Genomic DNA, 16,719 nt, shown 5'->3' on the forward strand with positions numbered 1-16,719 from the left:
AACATTTTAAATATTAGAATAACTTGGAATAACTGTGGAGGCATTCTCAAATAATGATAAATCTTTTATCAGACTGGAATTATGACAGAATATGATCATGGTATAGCATTCTATATTAGTTGGCAAATTAATATGATCTTATTAATCAATTTTTGGTATTAGGTAGTAGGGGAAGTTAACCCTTGAATCCTAAGTTATATTTACAAAGAAAAGGAATGTTACTGTCAGCAATGGACTATAGGCTTAGTAGAATTCCAAGATGTTGTGTGAAATAAAGATACAGCTCCAATTAAAACAGTAGAGAAAGGTTTAGAAAAAAGTCATGGGTGATGGTAGAACTCTTATATAGACTTAACAGAAATGAGGTTTTATTTGGTTATCAAATTATGATTAAATGCCTCCTATGCTCAAGGAGAGTTGGGAACCGTAAAGGAAAAAATATGACATAGTTTATATCTCAAGGACCTTAGCTCTATCTGAAAATCTGAACATGACATTAAGATAGCATACAGGTCCCTTCCACAACACATCTCATAATGCCTTTGTCAAGGATGGAGTTTTATTGATGTATATGTCTCAGTGTGTGTGTGTGGGAGGGCGCTCTGAACCAGACTGTATTTCTAATCTTCTCAATGCTTTATGTATGTGGAACATGTTATCTGTTCTCAATACATTATGACTGAAGTAATCTCACACTAAACATTTTCAGCATTGTACACAATAATGTTTGGTGTTAAGAGTGTGAAAAATCAACACTTGGAAACATTTAAGCATTTTGAAATGTATATATCAACACATCTTCACAGCAATCCTAGAAGGTAGGTGTTATTAGTCCCATTTAACAGATGAGAAAACAGAAGTTTAGGAAGATTAGGTTAATTTACCTTGCACCATCTGATAAGTGGAAGAATCAAGACTTAAATATAGATCCTCTGACTATTGGTACCTACCCAAAGTAGCAACTGACTCTCAAATCACTAAGTAGACACCAGGATATTGTATATAAGTTTAGAGAAACAAATAAGAAATTGTGAGTGCTTCAAGTAAATCAAGTCAAGCCGGGGAATAAAACAAAGGGAGCTAAGCAGCCAGGTGGTGTGTGGCACCTATGCCAAGAGGAGCCAGGTTTGATCCAAGAGGTGAGTCTAATGGGGTAAAAATTTAAACAAAAAATATGCTATCTGGCTATATCTCTGGACCAGAAGCCTCTTGACTATCTATTTGGGGCTTAGTTATGGCTTTCAGTGCAGCCTGTTAGAACAGCTGTGTCTAGATTCCGATAGAGTTAGCCTCTCAGACTTCTTGGAGCCTGAGATGAGAAGCATACAATAGGTTCTCTCGCCTTTCCCTGCTCAGACTCTCTCCAACACACACATACACTCTCAGCATCAATTACTGTTTGTTTTTCTTCCTCTAGGTTCTCTATTTAGATGAAAGAAATATATATACTCCTGATAGTGTATATACAGAATATAGTCAAGAATGGAAGAAAAATGCAACCTACCCACATAACAAGAATGCAGTAATTTAGAGTAATTCTAAAATTCTCTCTAAAGTTCAAGTTCTACTGGCGGTAGGGAGTTACTGTGTTCTGCTTGACTTGGCCAAAACAAATGCTTCAAATAACATCAAATACTTCTTTTTCTAACATCATTTCAGTTTTAAGTTTTCATATATTTTTGTGATTTTTGATTAATGTCCATCTTCCTCATTAGAGTGTAAGTCTGTTATGGCAAGGTTCCTGATTGATTTTGTTATCCATTGTATTCTAAGCATGTACTATAGTGTTGGATATTTAATAGGTATAGAGTAATTGTTGCATGGCTTGTCTGAATGAATTATGTTTTTATATTTTTGTAATTCTTAGTTTTTTCGTCTGTGAAATGGGAAAAATAAGCCAATCACAAAGTGTTAATGTTAAAATGTTTTTAAAAATATTTAATGTGTAATATTTATGCACATATATGCCAAATGCAGTAGGCACTGGATTATTATAGGTGTTATTGTTCAGTGATAGAGTCTGTTTCTTAGAACAGATACATTTCCTCTCAGTTGGCAGAAAGATATTAAATATTGAGCATTCAGGAAATTATTTTTAAAGAAAAGATCTCAGAAAGTGACTGAAAAGATCATGGCATCATGATTTCAAGATGTGCCAAACTCAGTATCAATTACATGTGCATCATCAATCTCATCTAAGCTTTTCACAGATTTAACAAAAAAGAAAGTGAAAGGGAGGAGGAGCAAGACCTGCTGGATACCAGAGAGAAATGAAAATTTATGTGAACATGCTGCTATGGCAACCTGCTGATTTATTGTGCTGCTTGATACTTAAGGCTTGAAAACAATATAATATCATGTATTCCTAGGAACAGGCTGAAGAATATCATGCATTACTGTTTTAGCCCCGAGGGGTATCTATCTTTAGTTGTACATTTGAATAAATTAATGTTATTATAATGTATTAGGACCATTTGAATGAATCTACTTTCTTAAGCTATTTAAAATGTATGTCTTATTTACTTTATCAATTTTAATGAAATTAATAGTTTTAGATGAGAAACCTTTGGGCTGCTTTGCTTGTGACAGTTTGATTTGCTTGGGGAGGACGTTTCCTTTTAACCCTACATTAAATAAACAATGGTTACAGTACAGGTGTCAAGGCTCCCTGACTGCTGTGAGTTCCTGTATCCCTGACAACCTGGCTTATGACTGGATTTCTCCCCACCACTTGAACTATGTTTCTAATATCAATATGCCTATGATTTTATGTAAAATATTACCCCATAATATAACAATACAACCATTTCTCAAAAACTATATTCACAAAGAGAAAGTCCTGAGAAGCCAGAATTGAGCAACAGAAATCAGCTTCCATTCTCTAATCGCATATTTGGTTTACAATGTCCTGCAATCTAAGGTGACAAGATTCATTTGTACTAATAGTCTCCTATCAATTTGAAAGTGTGTTAAAATAAGAATGGTTCTACTTTATAATTAGCAAAAGGCTATAACGCAGTCTTCCAACAGAGTGCATCATTCATGCCAAATACCATGGCAAGTGTTGGGGACATGATAGTGAACAAAGCAGAATCCTCATTCCCAAGTAGATTAGAGTGTAGCAGGACAGATGAAAAAGTACAATAAGTTGAGTTGAGTTTAATAAGTACTTTGTTAGATGTGAGCCCATAAGAGTACATTCGAAGAGCTCCCTCCCCAGGTAGGGAAAAGCTCGTTGTAGTAGCTTTTCTGGAGGAGGTGACATCCCCATGGAGACTAAAGGACTAATGTAGAGGAAGACTGACTGAAAGCCAAAGGCAGCCAGGAATGGGTATGTGTGTGGAAGGGGCTTACAAACAAAGGGGCCAACATGTGAAGAAGCCTGAAAGAGAGAGCTCATACCACAGTCTGAGAATGGAAATATTTCAGGATGGCTACAGCTCCTGTTGTGAGAGGGTAGAATGGCAAGATTCATAGCCAGCGAGGAATAGAGGGGACAGAACGTGAAGAAACCTAGGTACCACCCTCTGTTGTCAGGACTTTATCCCAGGGACAGTGAAGAAACACCGATAGGCTTCACACATAAAGTGTAAGATCAAATATTTATTTTAGAAAGATCATTATGAATTTTAAAAATTGTGGTCCCTCCCAAACTTTTTTTCCCTGTGTTCCAGCCTCAACCAGTGAGTTCACTCTTTACCTTGTTGTCTAGACGGAAAACACAGAATTATCTTCAAATTGTCCTGTCCTTGTATCCAATTAGTCACTGAAACATGCAAATACTACCTTTTATCTTTCTTGCTTTTTAACTGCATATCCAATACTCTAAGCCATATTTTAACTTTCCCATCTATTTCTCCCAACTACTCTAATATTTTGTGAGATATACAAGCTGCCAACAAGCATACACAAAATGCTCAGCTTCACTAATCATCAGAGAAATGAAAATTAAAACCGTAATGAGATACCAGCTCACACCACCAGTCAGAACGGCTACTATTAAAAAGTCAAAAACAAGGGATGATGGTGTGGATGTCGAGAAGAGGGTATGCTTGTACATCGTGGGTAGAAACGTAAATTAGTTCAACTTCCATGGAAAACACTATGGAGATGTCTCAAATAACTAAAAACAGAGCTACTATTTGGCCCAGCAATTCCACTACCAAAGGAAAACAAATCATTATATTAAAAAAGTCACTTGCACTTGTATGTTTATCACAGCAGTATTCACAATAGCAAAGTCATGCGATCAACCTAAGCATCCATCAATGGTTGACTGGATAAAGAAAGTGTGGCACATATGTTCAATGAAATACTATGCAGCCATATAAAAGAAAATCATGTTCTTTGCAGTGACAAGGATGGAGTCAGAGGCCAATATGCTAAGTGAAATAGCTCAGAAATAGAAAATCAAATGTTGCATGTTCTCACTTATAAGTGGGAGCTAAGACATGGGTACACATGGACATAAAAATGGAAACAACAGACACCAAGGATTCCAAAAGTGGGGAGGGTGGGAGAGGAGTGAGGATTGAAAAATTGCTTACTGAATACAATGTTCACTATTTGGTGTTGGGTACCCTAGAAACCCAAACTTCACCATTATGCAATATACCCATGTAACAGCCCTGCACATGTACCTGGTGAATTTGAAATAAATAAATTAATTTAGCTAAGCTACTGCTATACACAAAAAGGAGACTAGATCGTTTTACTACTCTTGAAAATCCCCTCAGTGACTTCCCAATACCTCTGAAATCAGTCAAAATGCCTTGTATTATTTAAGACCCTCCAAGTCCCACCCTAAGGTGACTTTCTAGCCCTAACTCCTGTTATACGTGATTTCATATCCTGCACACCATGACACTTAAAAACCTTCTGCGTAATGCTTACATGACATTGATCATGTTCTTCTCTTGCCCATGATTATTCTTAACTTCTTGCAATGTTTGGAAGTGCTGTTCATCCCTTGGCATCCAGCAAAAAAGCTACATTTGCCCTTAAGAAGTATTCTATAAGCCTCAGATTTGAGTTGAATGGGCTCTTACTGTGTACTTTCATAGGACTTCACTTCGGGTTCCCTGAAAATTTTCTTAGTATTTATTTCATTTTGTTGATGTTTATGACAAATTCTACACTCTAATTGTGTAGAATTTGTCATAAAAATCAAAACGCAATTCTACATTTTGCACAGGATGCAAACTGGAGGTGGCCCTGTTTCATTTTTGTTTGACTGACCCAAAGTTTTCAATGTAATAATATGTATTGGTGTCTCACATGAGCATGTGGTCTTCATTCCCAGTAGTTGAAATGCTTTCAATTATTTCATATATTTATTTACAACTCTGGCCTTGAATGGTAAAGTCATCACAAAGATGATGACAGTTGTACTGATAGCACATTGTTATTAAAATAAATGTCATCAAATGGAATAATAAAATAACATGACATAGTATAATAGAATAATGAGATAACACTAGAAGTGCAAGTTTCTTCAATTCAGGACTTTTTATTTCCTTTTTAAATTATCTCACAGATGAATGAAGAAGTGAAATTTTTCAAATTTTATCTCACAGGTAAATGAAGAAGTAAACTCTCAGTTTAGAAGAAAAGATCACTTTTAACCTGAAATGGTAATGAAGTTATTTCTAGTACTCTTCTAAATTAAAACATATAACTGCCTGCTTTGGTAAGAATCACCTTGTGAATGATAACATGAAAGCAAAAGAGAAACAGACTGTACTTCTAGTCTCTTCTGAATAATCAAAGTTGTAATGTAAAATCTAGAAGAGAGATATCCTGACATGGGAGTCTGGAAATTAGGTCTGTACCTTCCTTTAAGTCATTTCACCTTCAAAAAATACAGTTTTTATTATCATATGTAACCTGGTTAGAATTATACAAGGAATGAGTAAGATAATATGTAGTGAGTTGTAAAGTACGTTACAAGATTGCAAAGTCAGCATATAAAGTAGAGTTGCATGTCCTTAAAACTGCTCTTGAAAATTCCTTAAACTTCCTTGTTTCAAACTACCATACCTTAAGACAGTTTCCAAAATGGAAAGCAACTATCTTAAAGTAGAAATAAAATGACTTGTTGGAATGTGAGAAAAAAATAAACGTCCATTTATCTCATTTTTAAAATGTTCTTTGTCTCAGGCCATTTAATGCATGAATACAATAGTTCAAAAATATATAACCTTAAGTAAAAATCAGTATGCATATTTTGTTAGTTTTTGCTAAATTTTAGATTTTATTCATAGGAATATATGTTTTTAAAAATGTTTCTGACCCCTGCTTTACATCACTGTTGATGGGTGAGCACTAGATAAAGCAGCTGGCTTTGTTTCAGAGCCATGTTACTTTAAACACACATTTTCAACCTAAAACCTCATTAAAAATAGAGAGATTCTCACACTGTCAGAAATATATGGGAATGAAAACCAATTGTAGGAGCAGCCAGGTACGTATCTCCCATGGTATGTATTTTTGAAGCAGCAGAGTAGAAAGTCATGCCATTTAACTATATGTGTTTATCTATCTTTTTCCTGCATCCTCTCTCTCTCGTAGCACCCCATGCTTAAGAATTAACTCTACATAAGAATTAACTCTACGTAAGTGAAACAATGTGAACATTTTGCAAAGCTACCACATATAATAAAGGCTTGAAAATTATAACGTGTTATACAAGTGTCATGTATTCATAATTTTGACATAAACAAATTGCATATAAACAGCAAAGAAAGGGGAATCAAAATTTTCCTACATACAAAAAAAATGTAACTCATTTCACTGGTGTCCTCAAAAATATAAGAAGGGGAGAAGACCGTCTCTTCCACAGTCCTGCAGCAAAGTGAATACGCAAATAAAATTTATAGCCTGCTTAGACAATCAGGGAGTAAATATTTAGAACAGAAAAGAGGGGAGGAATGGTTATTCCTCTTTATTATAATTTCTCAAGTTTATGTTATCACTGTAAAATCAGTAATGAAAAATAATCATTACATAAAGTGAAATTTAATATTAATCTGACTGAAAAAGGTCACCATGCATCTGTGTAAAGTGAACATGACATACTCTCCATGGTTGACTGTAGATATTTTCCTGTCTATTCACTGGTAACTGCATACATTTTGTATGTGTCTATGTATGCATATTTTATACACATAGATAACTAACCCCTCTCACCAAGGCAAAATGATAATGATCATCACACCTTTTTTTCTAGAGCAGTGTTATAAAGAATGATTTAAAAGTAAATAGGCTAAATTGGAAATATGTTACTTAAAAGACAAGATTTTATAGGCCCCACACTGCCAAATGCAAGAAACTCCATTTTTTTAGGTACACAGCTTTTAATCTAATACATAATTGATAATTTTAACATTTTATCATATACTTCTTTTTCTTTCATGGGAGTAATTTATATTTACCTCATTTGCAACTTTTTCATTCATAAATTACGGTGGAGAAATAGGAAAGAAATACTGTTGTAACTAAAAAATTCCAAAAAAGTATTTCTACAATTAGCCCTTTAACTAAAAACAGGCAAAGTAAGTAAAATACAATTTTTAAAATCTATGTGTTTATTTAATATTTTATTTTTAATATTAAAAATAATAATTTTACATATTTACAGGGTATAATGTGGTGCTTTTATATATGTTTACATTGTGGAATGACTCAAGCTAACGTATCAGTTGCCTAAAAGCCTGGAGTAGTTAAAATGGTCATGAGACATCAGAAAGCATGTATTTCTAGATCCCAGCCTTGGATTTGAGGCAATCCAGAAAAAGAGGAGGGAATTCAATGGTGCAAGCAAAATAACAAAATTATTATCTACAACAAGATGACAATACCATCTTCACAAAGTAATACAGATTCATGTTTTTACAATACCTATTGAAATGCCAGTGTATTATAATTTATGTTTTTAGCCTTAATCCTAAAGGAATGTACTATTCTCAAACAAAAGATTAATTGAATTTCCTATCATCAGAAATATTTGCTTAATGATACTTTGGATGTTCTGAAATTGTCTTTTCACTGCATATGTATGTAAAGAGTATATTTCTTCTTAACAACATTCTATATTATTAAAGAAAAAGGTTTAAATACTTGGCTCTTTGTGTAACTCTAATTTTCCCAAGATTTAAATAAATACAGAATAAAATTAAGCCCATTGATACTTTTCATTTCAGGTGTGCTGAAAGAAACTATGATGTTAAAAAATGACTATCTTATCCTAAGAGGTAATATTTTAACAATTAGTATGTAACATTAGCCAGTCTTGTGGTAGAATAAACTAAAAGCTAAATTTCTAATATAAAAAATATTCAGATCATGCATGAGAGAGACAGTGTAGCAGCCATCTTTGAAGATGGCATCAGATGATATCCATGTCCCTGTGCTGTCCCCGTCACATTGACAATTTCAGGGCATCCAAAGTACCATTAACCAAATGTTTTTGATGACACGTAAGCACATTGAATAAGGTTGCCCCATGTAGCCAATAACATTACAGATATGACAGAACATGACTTCTGAAACTAGGTTATAAAAGACATGGCAGCTTCTATTTAACTCTCTCCTGGCTCCCTAATACTGAATGAAGCTCGTTGCCTGTGGTGACATCCATGTGGCAATTAACTGAGTCCATCTGCCAATAACTAGAACTACTTGCTGGGCATGTGGATCAGTCATCTCAGAAGCAGATTCTCCAGCCCCAGTCAAGCCTTCAGATGATCAGCACCAGTTGACATCTTGATTGCAATCTTATGAAAGACACAGAGTGATAATCATCCAGCCAAACTGCTCCTGGATTCCTGACCCACAGAGGCTGCTTGAGATAGTAAATGCTTATTGGTTTTAGCTGCCAAGTTTTTGGTGAATTTGTTACTTAGCAATAGATAACTCATAATGGCATCAGATACAAGGGAAAGAACATGGGCCGAGAGGTGATCACATCTAAAATGTCTTGATGGCGACTTAAAACTGAGTGCTCTTCAGGTTAAGTCTCTTGTGTCTCAGTTTTGTCATCAGTAAACTGATGATAATCTTATCTCACAGAGGTCTGAGGAATAAATGAGAAAAAAGAATTCAAAGAACTTGGAAAGTGTTTTTTCCTCAGTAAGCATATGTTTCTTTCTTTTCTTTAAATTGTGCTTAATTTTAGAGTCTTTCTTTTAAGGGTTTTAAACTGATTGCTCTCAGCAGAAAGAAATGGACTTTACAGGATGTTGAAGAACGCTGGCAGAGATAGGGCTATGGATGTTCAGGCACTGCCTCTGTTTTTTTGTTTGTGTTTACTTGTTTATGTTTATCTCCACAAAGATCTGGCTTTGAAGATCTTGATTCAAGGGAAATGAATATTTATAAACATTCCTTACATACAAGTAAAGCAATTGTATAAGTTAGTTCTGAGTATTTATGTAAGCCCCAAATCATAAAAGATCTCTAGGAAACAAAACTCTCCTCGCATGCGGCCCCCTGAGGCCATTTATCCGGCCCCCCGCCGCACTTCAGGAAGGGGCACCTCTTTCACTGGTGGTCAGTGAGAGGAGCACAGTATGTGGCAGCCCTCCAACGGTCAGAGGGACAGTGAACTGGCCCCCTGTGTAAAAAGTTTGGGGACGCCTGCTCTAGATCTTGCAGATATAAACTCTATTCCTCTCTGATACAGTCTCTGACAGCTTGATGTTCCTAAATATGAAGAACAAAAAGAGGTCTTTCTGTCTTTCTGAGGTCAAAAAGACAACTCAGAAGCATGCTATATCTGTTTCTGCTGTGTTCCTCTTGTCTCCATTTTTCTGTGTCATTGACTAAATAAATTCAGAAATTGTGAGTGTATGTGCAGTTTCTTATTTTGCAAATCCACGAACAACCTGAAATACTTTTACCCTGGTGTTTCACACTGACATTTCAAATTAGTTTTGATACACTCTTAAAGCCCTTGACCTACACTAAGTGCCATAGTATAGGGGTTAAAGCCTTGGACTCTGCATGAAGATTTGTAAGAGTTCCTGGGTTTAAATCCCAGCTCTGCCATTAACTGTATGAACTTGTGCAAAGTATTTAAAAGCATTCTATGCTTTGGTTTCCTCAGGCAAAAGTTAAGAATAATAATATTTACCTTATAGGTTTGTTATAAGAGTAAAATGGGTAAATATTAGCAACTTAGAACACTACCTGTCAAATAGCAGGTGTTGGCTAAATAGATAGCTTTTTATTTTGATGAGATAAATAATTGAATGGCCTGGGCCTTTATGCTAAATCTACATAGTGAGTGCACCCATTCAGCAACCAGAATCCTCTCTTTCCTACTCCCTGCATATGCTAAACTTTGCTTTACTTTAGTTTTGAAAGGAAATTATTCATTATCATGATATTTGAGAATTTGAATATTTCCTGAAATATAACCCAGAAAATGATAAATGTATGTTTCACTCTGAACTGAAAATATGTTTGCCTTTCACAAGTGCATTTGATTTTCACAGCTGCATTTTTCTAGGTGTGTGTGTTGGAGAGGACATTGATTGGGGAGAATCAATCTACCTTTTTCTTTTTAGCAAATGGTTCTGAACTCCTTTGAAAATCTAATAAAAGCTGCAGTCCATCTGTACAGTAGGAAAAAAAAATCACTGAAGCTATGATTGTGGGCACCAATTGGTCCTTTTCTATATTTACTATAGGCCAAGAAAGTGGGCTGAGGATTATTGTAGCTTTTTTTTTTTTTTTTTTTTTTTTTTTTTTGACAATGGTTGCTGAATTTAGAAAAGAGAAAAAGAGAGAGCAGAAAAGAAAATCCAGGACATTGCTTCACAAAGCATTGGAAACAAAATGGCCTTTAACAAAGGAGCTCTGATTGGTAGCTTTTAAGAAATTAATACACAAATTAAAAATGACTTTGAAAGGTATGTAAAATCATCTGTGAGTGTTATTTATACAGTGTTTTGTAGAGAACCAGCGATTTGGGGGACTCCTGCGATGATTTCCTAATTTTGAGGAGGGTTGTGAGCAGGTAGAATTGAGGTGCCATTTAACCAGCATCTAACAGAGAAGTGCTGTATTCATAAATATACTTCTTGGGCTTCCAAATAAGATTGTATATGAACTATGACTTCTATAACTTACAAAGGATTGAGAACCACTTTTCTGGATATTTGTCCATATAGATAATTACAAACTGAAACTTCTCAACCTGGGCTATCGAAATCTGAGAAAGGTTATATTGGCAGATACAGAATCTTGTAGAGTGAAATCAGAGTGACCACAGACCAGTTTATCTAATTCTCAGTACATAAAAATATGAAGTCTTCCACCAAGCTACAAAGAGGAAGATTTAGAATTAGTAAAACATGTAAATTAGTAAAAAGAATTTAAAATTAAATGACAAAAATTATAGAAGAAGTTGAATATAAAATAGCTCAAAAAAATTTTAGGTAAAACCAGTCAGAAAAAAATGAGACTGTTATGGGGATAGTCTTCCTTATTATTAAGTTTGATTTTAAGGAGGGATATAGTCTTCCACAAATCTTTTGATTCCAAATCTAGAAAAAAAATACCTGCTTGTATCACATACATTCTTATCCTTTGTGATAATATCTAAGTCCTTATATAATTTCACCAGTTTTCTGTTCAGATATTTAGCTTCAATTGGTTATGAGTCATGACATAAGCAAATAATATTTGGATGTGTTCCTACCCAAAATCTCATCCTGAATTTAATCTTAATTGTAATTCCCATGTGTTGAGGGAGAGACCCATGGGAAGTGATTAGATCATGGGGGTAGTTCTCCTATCCTGTTCTCGTGATTAGTGAGTGAGTTCTCACAAGATCTGACGGGTTTATAAGGGGCTTTTCCCCCTTTTGCTCGGCACTTCTTTCTACTGCTGCCTAGTAAAGAAAGATGTGTTTGCTTCCTCTTCCATCATGATTGTAAGCTTGCTGTGGCCTCCCTAGCCATGTGGAACTGTGAGTCCATTAAATCTCTCTCTTTTATAAATTACCCAGTCTTGGGTAGTTCTTTACAGCAGCAGGAAAATGGAAATGTTGCACAGTATAGAATTGCCAACATTTGGCTTCTTTTACTTCAAAAGTGGCAATTTCATATGGCTTAACCTAGCATTTTCTTGAATAGATCCCTCCCTAGTTTTGAAGCAGAATCTATACAGCATAGATAATTTCCTCTTCTCTGCATTATATCCTCCAGTTAACCCATAGGAGTCCTGGGCTTTTTTGATGGCTTGATAACAGCAGTTGAAGAGGTCTGAATGAGCCTCCTGGTTGAAAGTAAAGAGAAAGTTGTCAACTCCTGACTTATCTTATTCAGTAGCTCCTGCCAAGGTTTTTGGGGCTTCTCAAAGGGGTAATCATAGAGAGTTGAACTTAGAGCAGTGCTAAAATCCCATTGGTGAGTCCTTTAGGCATGTATTTTATCTCCTCTACAGTCTCTTTGGTGATAGAATATCTAAAACACAGTGTCCTATAAAATAAAATGTTAAACTATCTTGTGGGAGAATCAGGCAATCGAAAGGGTTGAGGCTTATCAAGGCAGCCAGGCAAAGACGGCAACTCCTATTGCTTTTGAAGTGCTCTTGTGGAAGCTGTGCTCAAGTCCTTTAAGAGCTGGTTTACTTTCCAAATAAACTGAGTTGCCAGCAAGAGCAATGGTGTGCTGTTCCAGGAGGGAGGGGAAGAAATGAAACTCATCAGTGACGGGGAATTTGCAGGCATTTCTGAGATCATACAAACCAAAGTGGACATTTCTTCTAGATGCTATTAGCTACTCATCCCTCCCACGTGGGCCCCTTCAGTTTGCTTGCGGGAGAGGAGGCTGCTGAGAATCATTCAAGCCAGTTAAAGAAATTGCCTAAAGTAAGCATCTGAAACACAAACACATTAGCGCAGAGTGCTCAGAACACAGTAATAATCACAAAGTCCTTACTTCTTCTCTCCTTTGTACCATTCAAAGGCCGGGGGCGGCACACCTGCACCTTCGCATCTTATCAAGCCACTGCGTCCGGGGGTCACGGTGCCAGATTTAATTTCCTGAATAGTAGGAGCAACTGTAAAAGAAACAAACAAACACATACTAGTGGATAAGTAAAAATATCCTCAGCAGAAATATGACACACATATATTTTTATTCCTTCTACATTCAAAGCAATCTTATGCCTGATAGGCCAATGCATCACATTTTCAGTGTTTTATGCTTCAAATACAAGACTAGTCATTTTCAGCTTCATTTTTCAAGTTGAACAATAGATGAATGTTTTCAGGGAGTGCAGAGTAAATGCAATACATTTTGGCCTTGCTTCCTATTGGAAAAATGGCATTGGTGAGGGTAACACTTCATCTGTACTCCAGTCCAACTCTACTTCAGTAATAGCTCTCATCTATTGAGTGATCACAGGGAGCCAGTCACTGGGCTAGGTGCTTTATGTTCTCGATTTCCTCACAAAAATACTCTAAGCTTGAGGGTATTATCTCAATTTTACAAATGTAAGTTCGGAGATGTTGAATGAATTGTCAAGGTCACACAGCTACTTAGTTGCAGAATCTGGCATTCAAGTCAGTCATGTTAACTCAAAGTCTGGTCTCTTGAAATATTCCGTGTTTTTCCCTGTCTCTTCCCTAAGCTTTAGTAATTTAGTGATTTTTTTAAAATGTAGTTTCTTCTGTCTTAATGCTGTTGTTCCCCCTTTCCACAGATTCAAGATCTACTTTAGGTGTCAATGTCTCCATGTTCCTCACTACTGCTCTAGCTGGAAAAAGTTTTCCCTCCTCTAAGTATCTGGATCTCTCATACCATGGACTTTCTGTCATGTATTGATAGAAATGTATTGTATTGTATCATGTAATATATTTATGGGTATGCCAGACTTCCTTTTCAGTTCCTTGAAGACAGGGTTAAATATCTGATTGACCTTTGTATATTCCAAGATCAACAGACAGTGCCTAGCACAGGGTGATGCTTAAAAAGCTTTTTTGTACTGTAACTTTTTAAAAAAAATTTCACATAGTTATTGAGCTGTCAACATGTGCCAGGCATTTCTCAAGGCACAAAGTGAATTGCCCTGACGTGATGAACCTTATATTCTAGGTGAAGTAACAAATGGGGAGATAGACTATAAGCAGTAAATATAGCAAACACATAGTTTAAATACATAGTTTAAATATAGAAAATACAAAGTAGAAGGTGATAATACAGTTAAAAAATAAAACCCCTTATAGTTGCAAGGTAAGAGGAATCAGAGAAGGGAATGGATTGCATTTCAGATAGGGCAATCTTAGTAGACTTTTTCAAGACGGTAAAATTTGCACAAAGACTAGATGTGAATGAGTAATTTAGCTAGGAGGATATCTAGAGACAGAGCCTTGTAGGGAGAGGGAACAGCTTGCAGTAAGACACTGAGGCTGAAGCTAACCTAGCTTGTTTAAAAAATAGCAGGATTGGTGTGGCCGACACAAAGCGAAAGGAGAGGAGCAGGAAATAGGAACAAAGAGAAACAAAGGATGGAAGATTGGGTAGGACCTCTCGAGTCACTTCAAGGAACTGACTTTTATTCTAAGACAAATGAAGCCCTGCAGAGTAGAGACAAAATTTGATCAGTGTTTTGAAAAGATGACTGGCTGCTGTGTTGAGAAAAGACCATAGTGAGGCTAGGATAAAAGTCACAGGAAAAAGTAGGGAATCCAGTAAGCAAAGCAAATGAAGGTGGGTGGCTCACACCAAGCTGGGTAGCAGTGGAAGTGGTGGAAAGTTATTGTGTTTGGGGTCTGCTGTGAAGTTGGAGCTGGTAAGATTTCTAGACAGACTGAAGGAAGATAGAGAAAAAAAGAGGAGTCAAGGGTGATTTAATTTGGCTTGAGTAGCTAGAAGGTTATTGAATGAGATGAAAAGGACTGTAAGAAGAAGAATTTTAAAGGGGGCTGGGCATGGTGGCTCAGACCTGTAATTTTAGCGCTTTGGGTGGGTGGATCACCTGAGGTCAGGAGTTCAAGACCAGCCTGACCAACATGGTGAAACTTTGTCTCTACTAAAAATACAAAAATTAGCCAGATATGGTGGTGGGCACCTATAATCCCAGCTACTTGGGAGGCTGAAGCAGGAGAATTGCTTTAACCTGGGAGGGTAGAGGTTGCAGTGAGCTGAGACCACACCATTGCATTCTAGCCTGGGCAACAAGAGTGAAACTCCATCTCATAATAATAATAATAATAATAATAATAATAATATTAGGAGTTGTATGCATGTCTTTTCATAAATATTTCCTTTTCTACCAAGTTTTTAACATACTATAATTCATATTTCAAATAGCACTATAGAAAATTATTCAACAACTAGAATCTTGAAGATACAAATGCTAGTTCATTCAGAAATGTGGTCTAAGTGTGCACTCTGGATATATCTGGGGTTTCTTTGGAAAGCAATTAAAAAGTACAGAGTTTGATGTTTTTCAATAGTTAGTGAATATTTCAATATGTGAAAACTATAAATATTCTTACATTGTAACACTGCCTTTCATCTAAAAAAATACCCTACTAAACACATCATTTTCTGTTAAGGGTGATACTTCTTTTTGAAATTATTGCACCTCTATTTCTCTGTAGTGTTTTTATTCTTATTATTTATAGTTCTAGAAAAAAATTGCAAGGAAAATATTTTTATTATAGTATTTGCTAATAAGTTGGTGAAAAATAATGAAATACTTCCTAAAAAGATTTGCATGAGAAATGTTACAAGATAATATAGATACATACATATACACACGCACACACCCAATTGTATATAATATGTATAAAAATATATGTATGTTTTGACCTTTATAATGTACATTTATGTATATATGTAATCTTATATATACATGTTTACATATATATGTGTGTGAATGTGTGAATATATATATACATATACATATGTATATTCACAACCACAATACAAGAAATCATTTAATAATTTTATTTTGTTAGACAAAGTTTCATGTCACCTATAAAAGCTAATGAAATATATTTAAAAATTTATAAGTAAAACTCCATGTTCTTGTCAATTATTATGACACTGCTTTGCTCATGACAGATACAGGTAAGATTGTATTTTCACTATTGTTCTCCCAGGCTTTCATCTCTCTTTCCCAGTCACACAAACGGGTTGTAATCTTTTATGACATCTAACTATTATTGAAGATAAAATAACCATATGCAACAGGAGACCGTCACAAGCTTCTATTGATAACCTGGTTAGTTCAATTACTCTCTTGTTTGTCAAGGGGACCATGACTCATTATAAACAAAAGCATGAAATCCGGAACATTGCCTGAAAACCCGAGCGTAATGAACCGAAATCAAAATCTAATTCATCATTAAAAGGTTTTTATGCAGTACAGTGTACATATGGCTCAGCACTGGGTGCTTTACCACACAAGTTAAAGGGACATGATCCTGTTATCTAGGGCTTCCTGGACGGCTAGGACAAACACTGAAAATGGGAAGATACTTAAATTGTCACATGGAAATATGGATAAGAATGAATAAAAATTAGTAACATTAATAATATGCATAAGAAAAAGTCCTAAGAGCATTTGGCAAGGTACAGAGTTAAGGGTCCAAGTGTTGTAGAGTAATCAATATAGAGAGAAGATTCCCAAGCAGATGTGGCTAAAATTATAAACTTGAATCGAAAGCCTTTATTGATTTTACTTGGAGGCATAAAAATT

General features: G+C 35.5%; 1 protein-coding gene across 1 annotated transcript in view; it reads right to left on the reverse strand.

The window, feature by feature from the left end:
• Positions 1-16,719, reverse strand: part of NEGR1 (neuronal growth regulator 1) — a 932,106-nt gene that overhangs the window by 202,459 nt on the left and 712,928 nt on the right. Inside the window, exon 5 of the mRNA XM_003921414.4 lies at positions 12,948-13,068. Within this exon, the coding sequence (XP_003921463.1) occupies positions 12,948-13,068 (121 nt within the window). The remainder of the gene's footprint in view (positions 1-12,947; positions 13,069-16,719) is intronic.

This window comes from Saimiri boliviensis, chromosome 11 (assembly GCF_048565385.1).
Source record: "Saimiri boliviensis isolate mSaiBol1 chromosome 11, mSaiBol1.pri, whole genome shotgun sequence".
NCBI lineage: Eukaryota > Metazoa > Chordata > Mammalia > Primates > Cebidae > Saimiri > Saimiri boliviensis.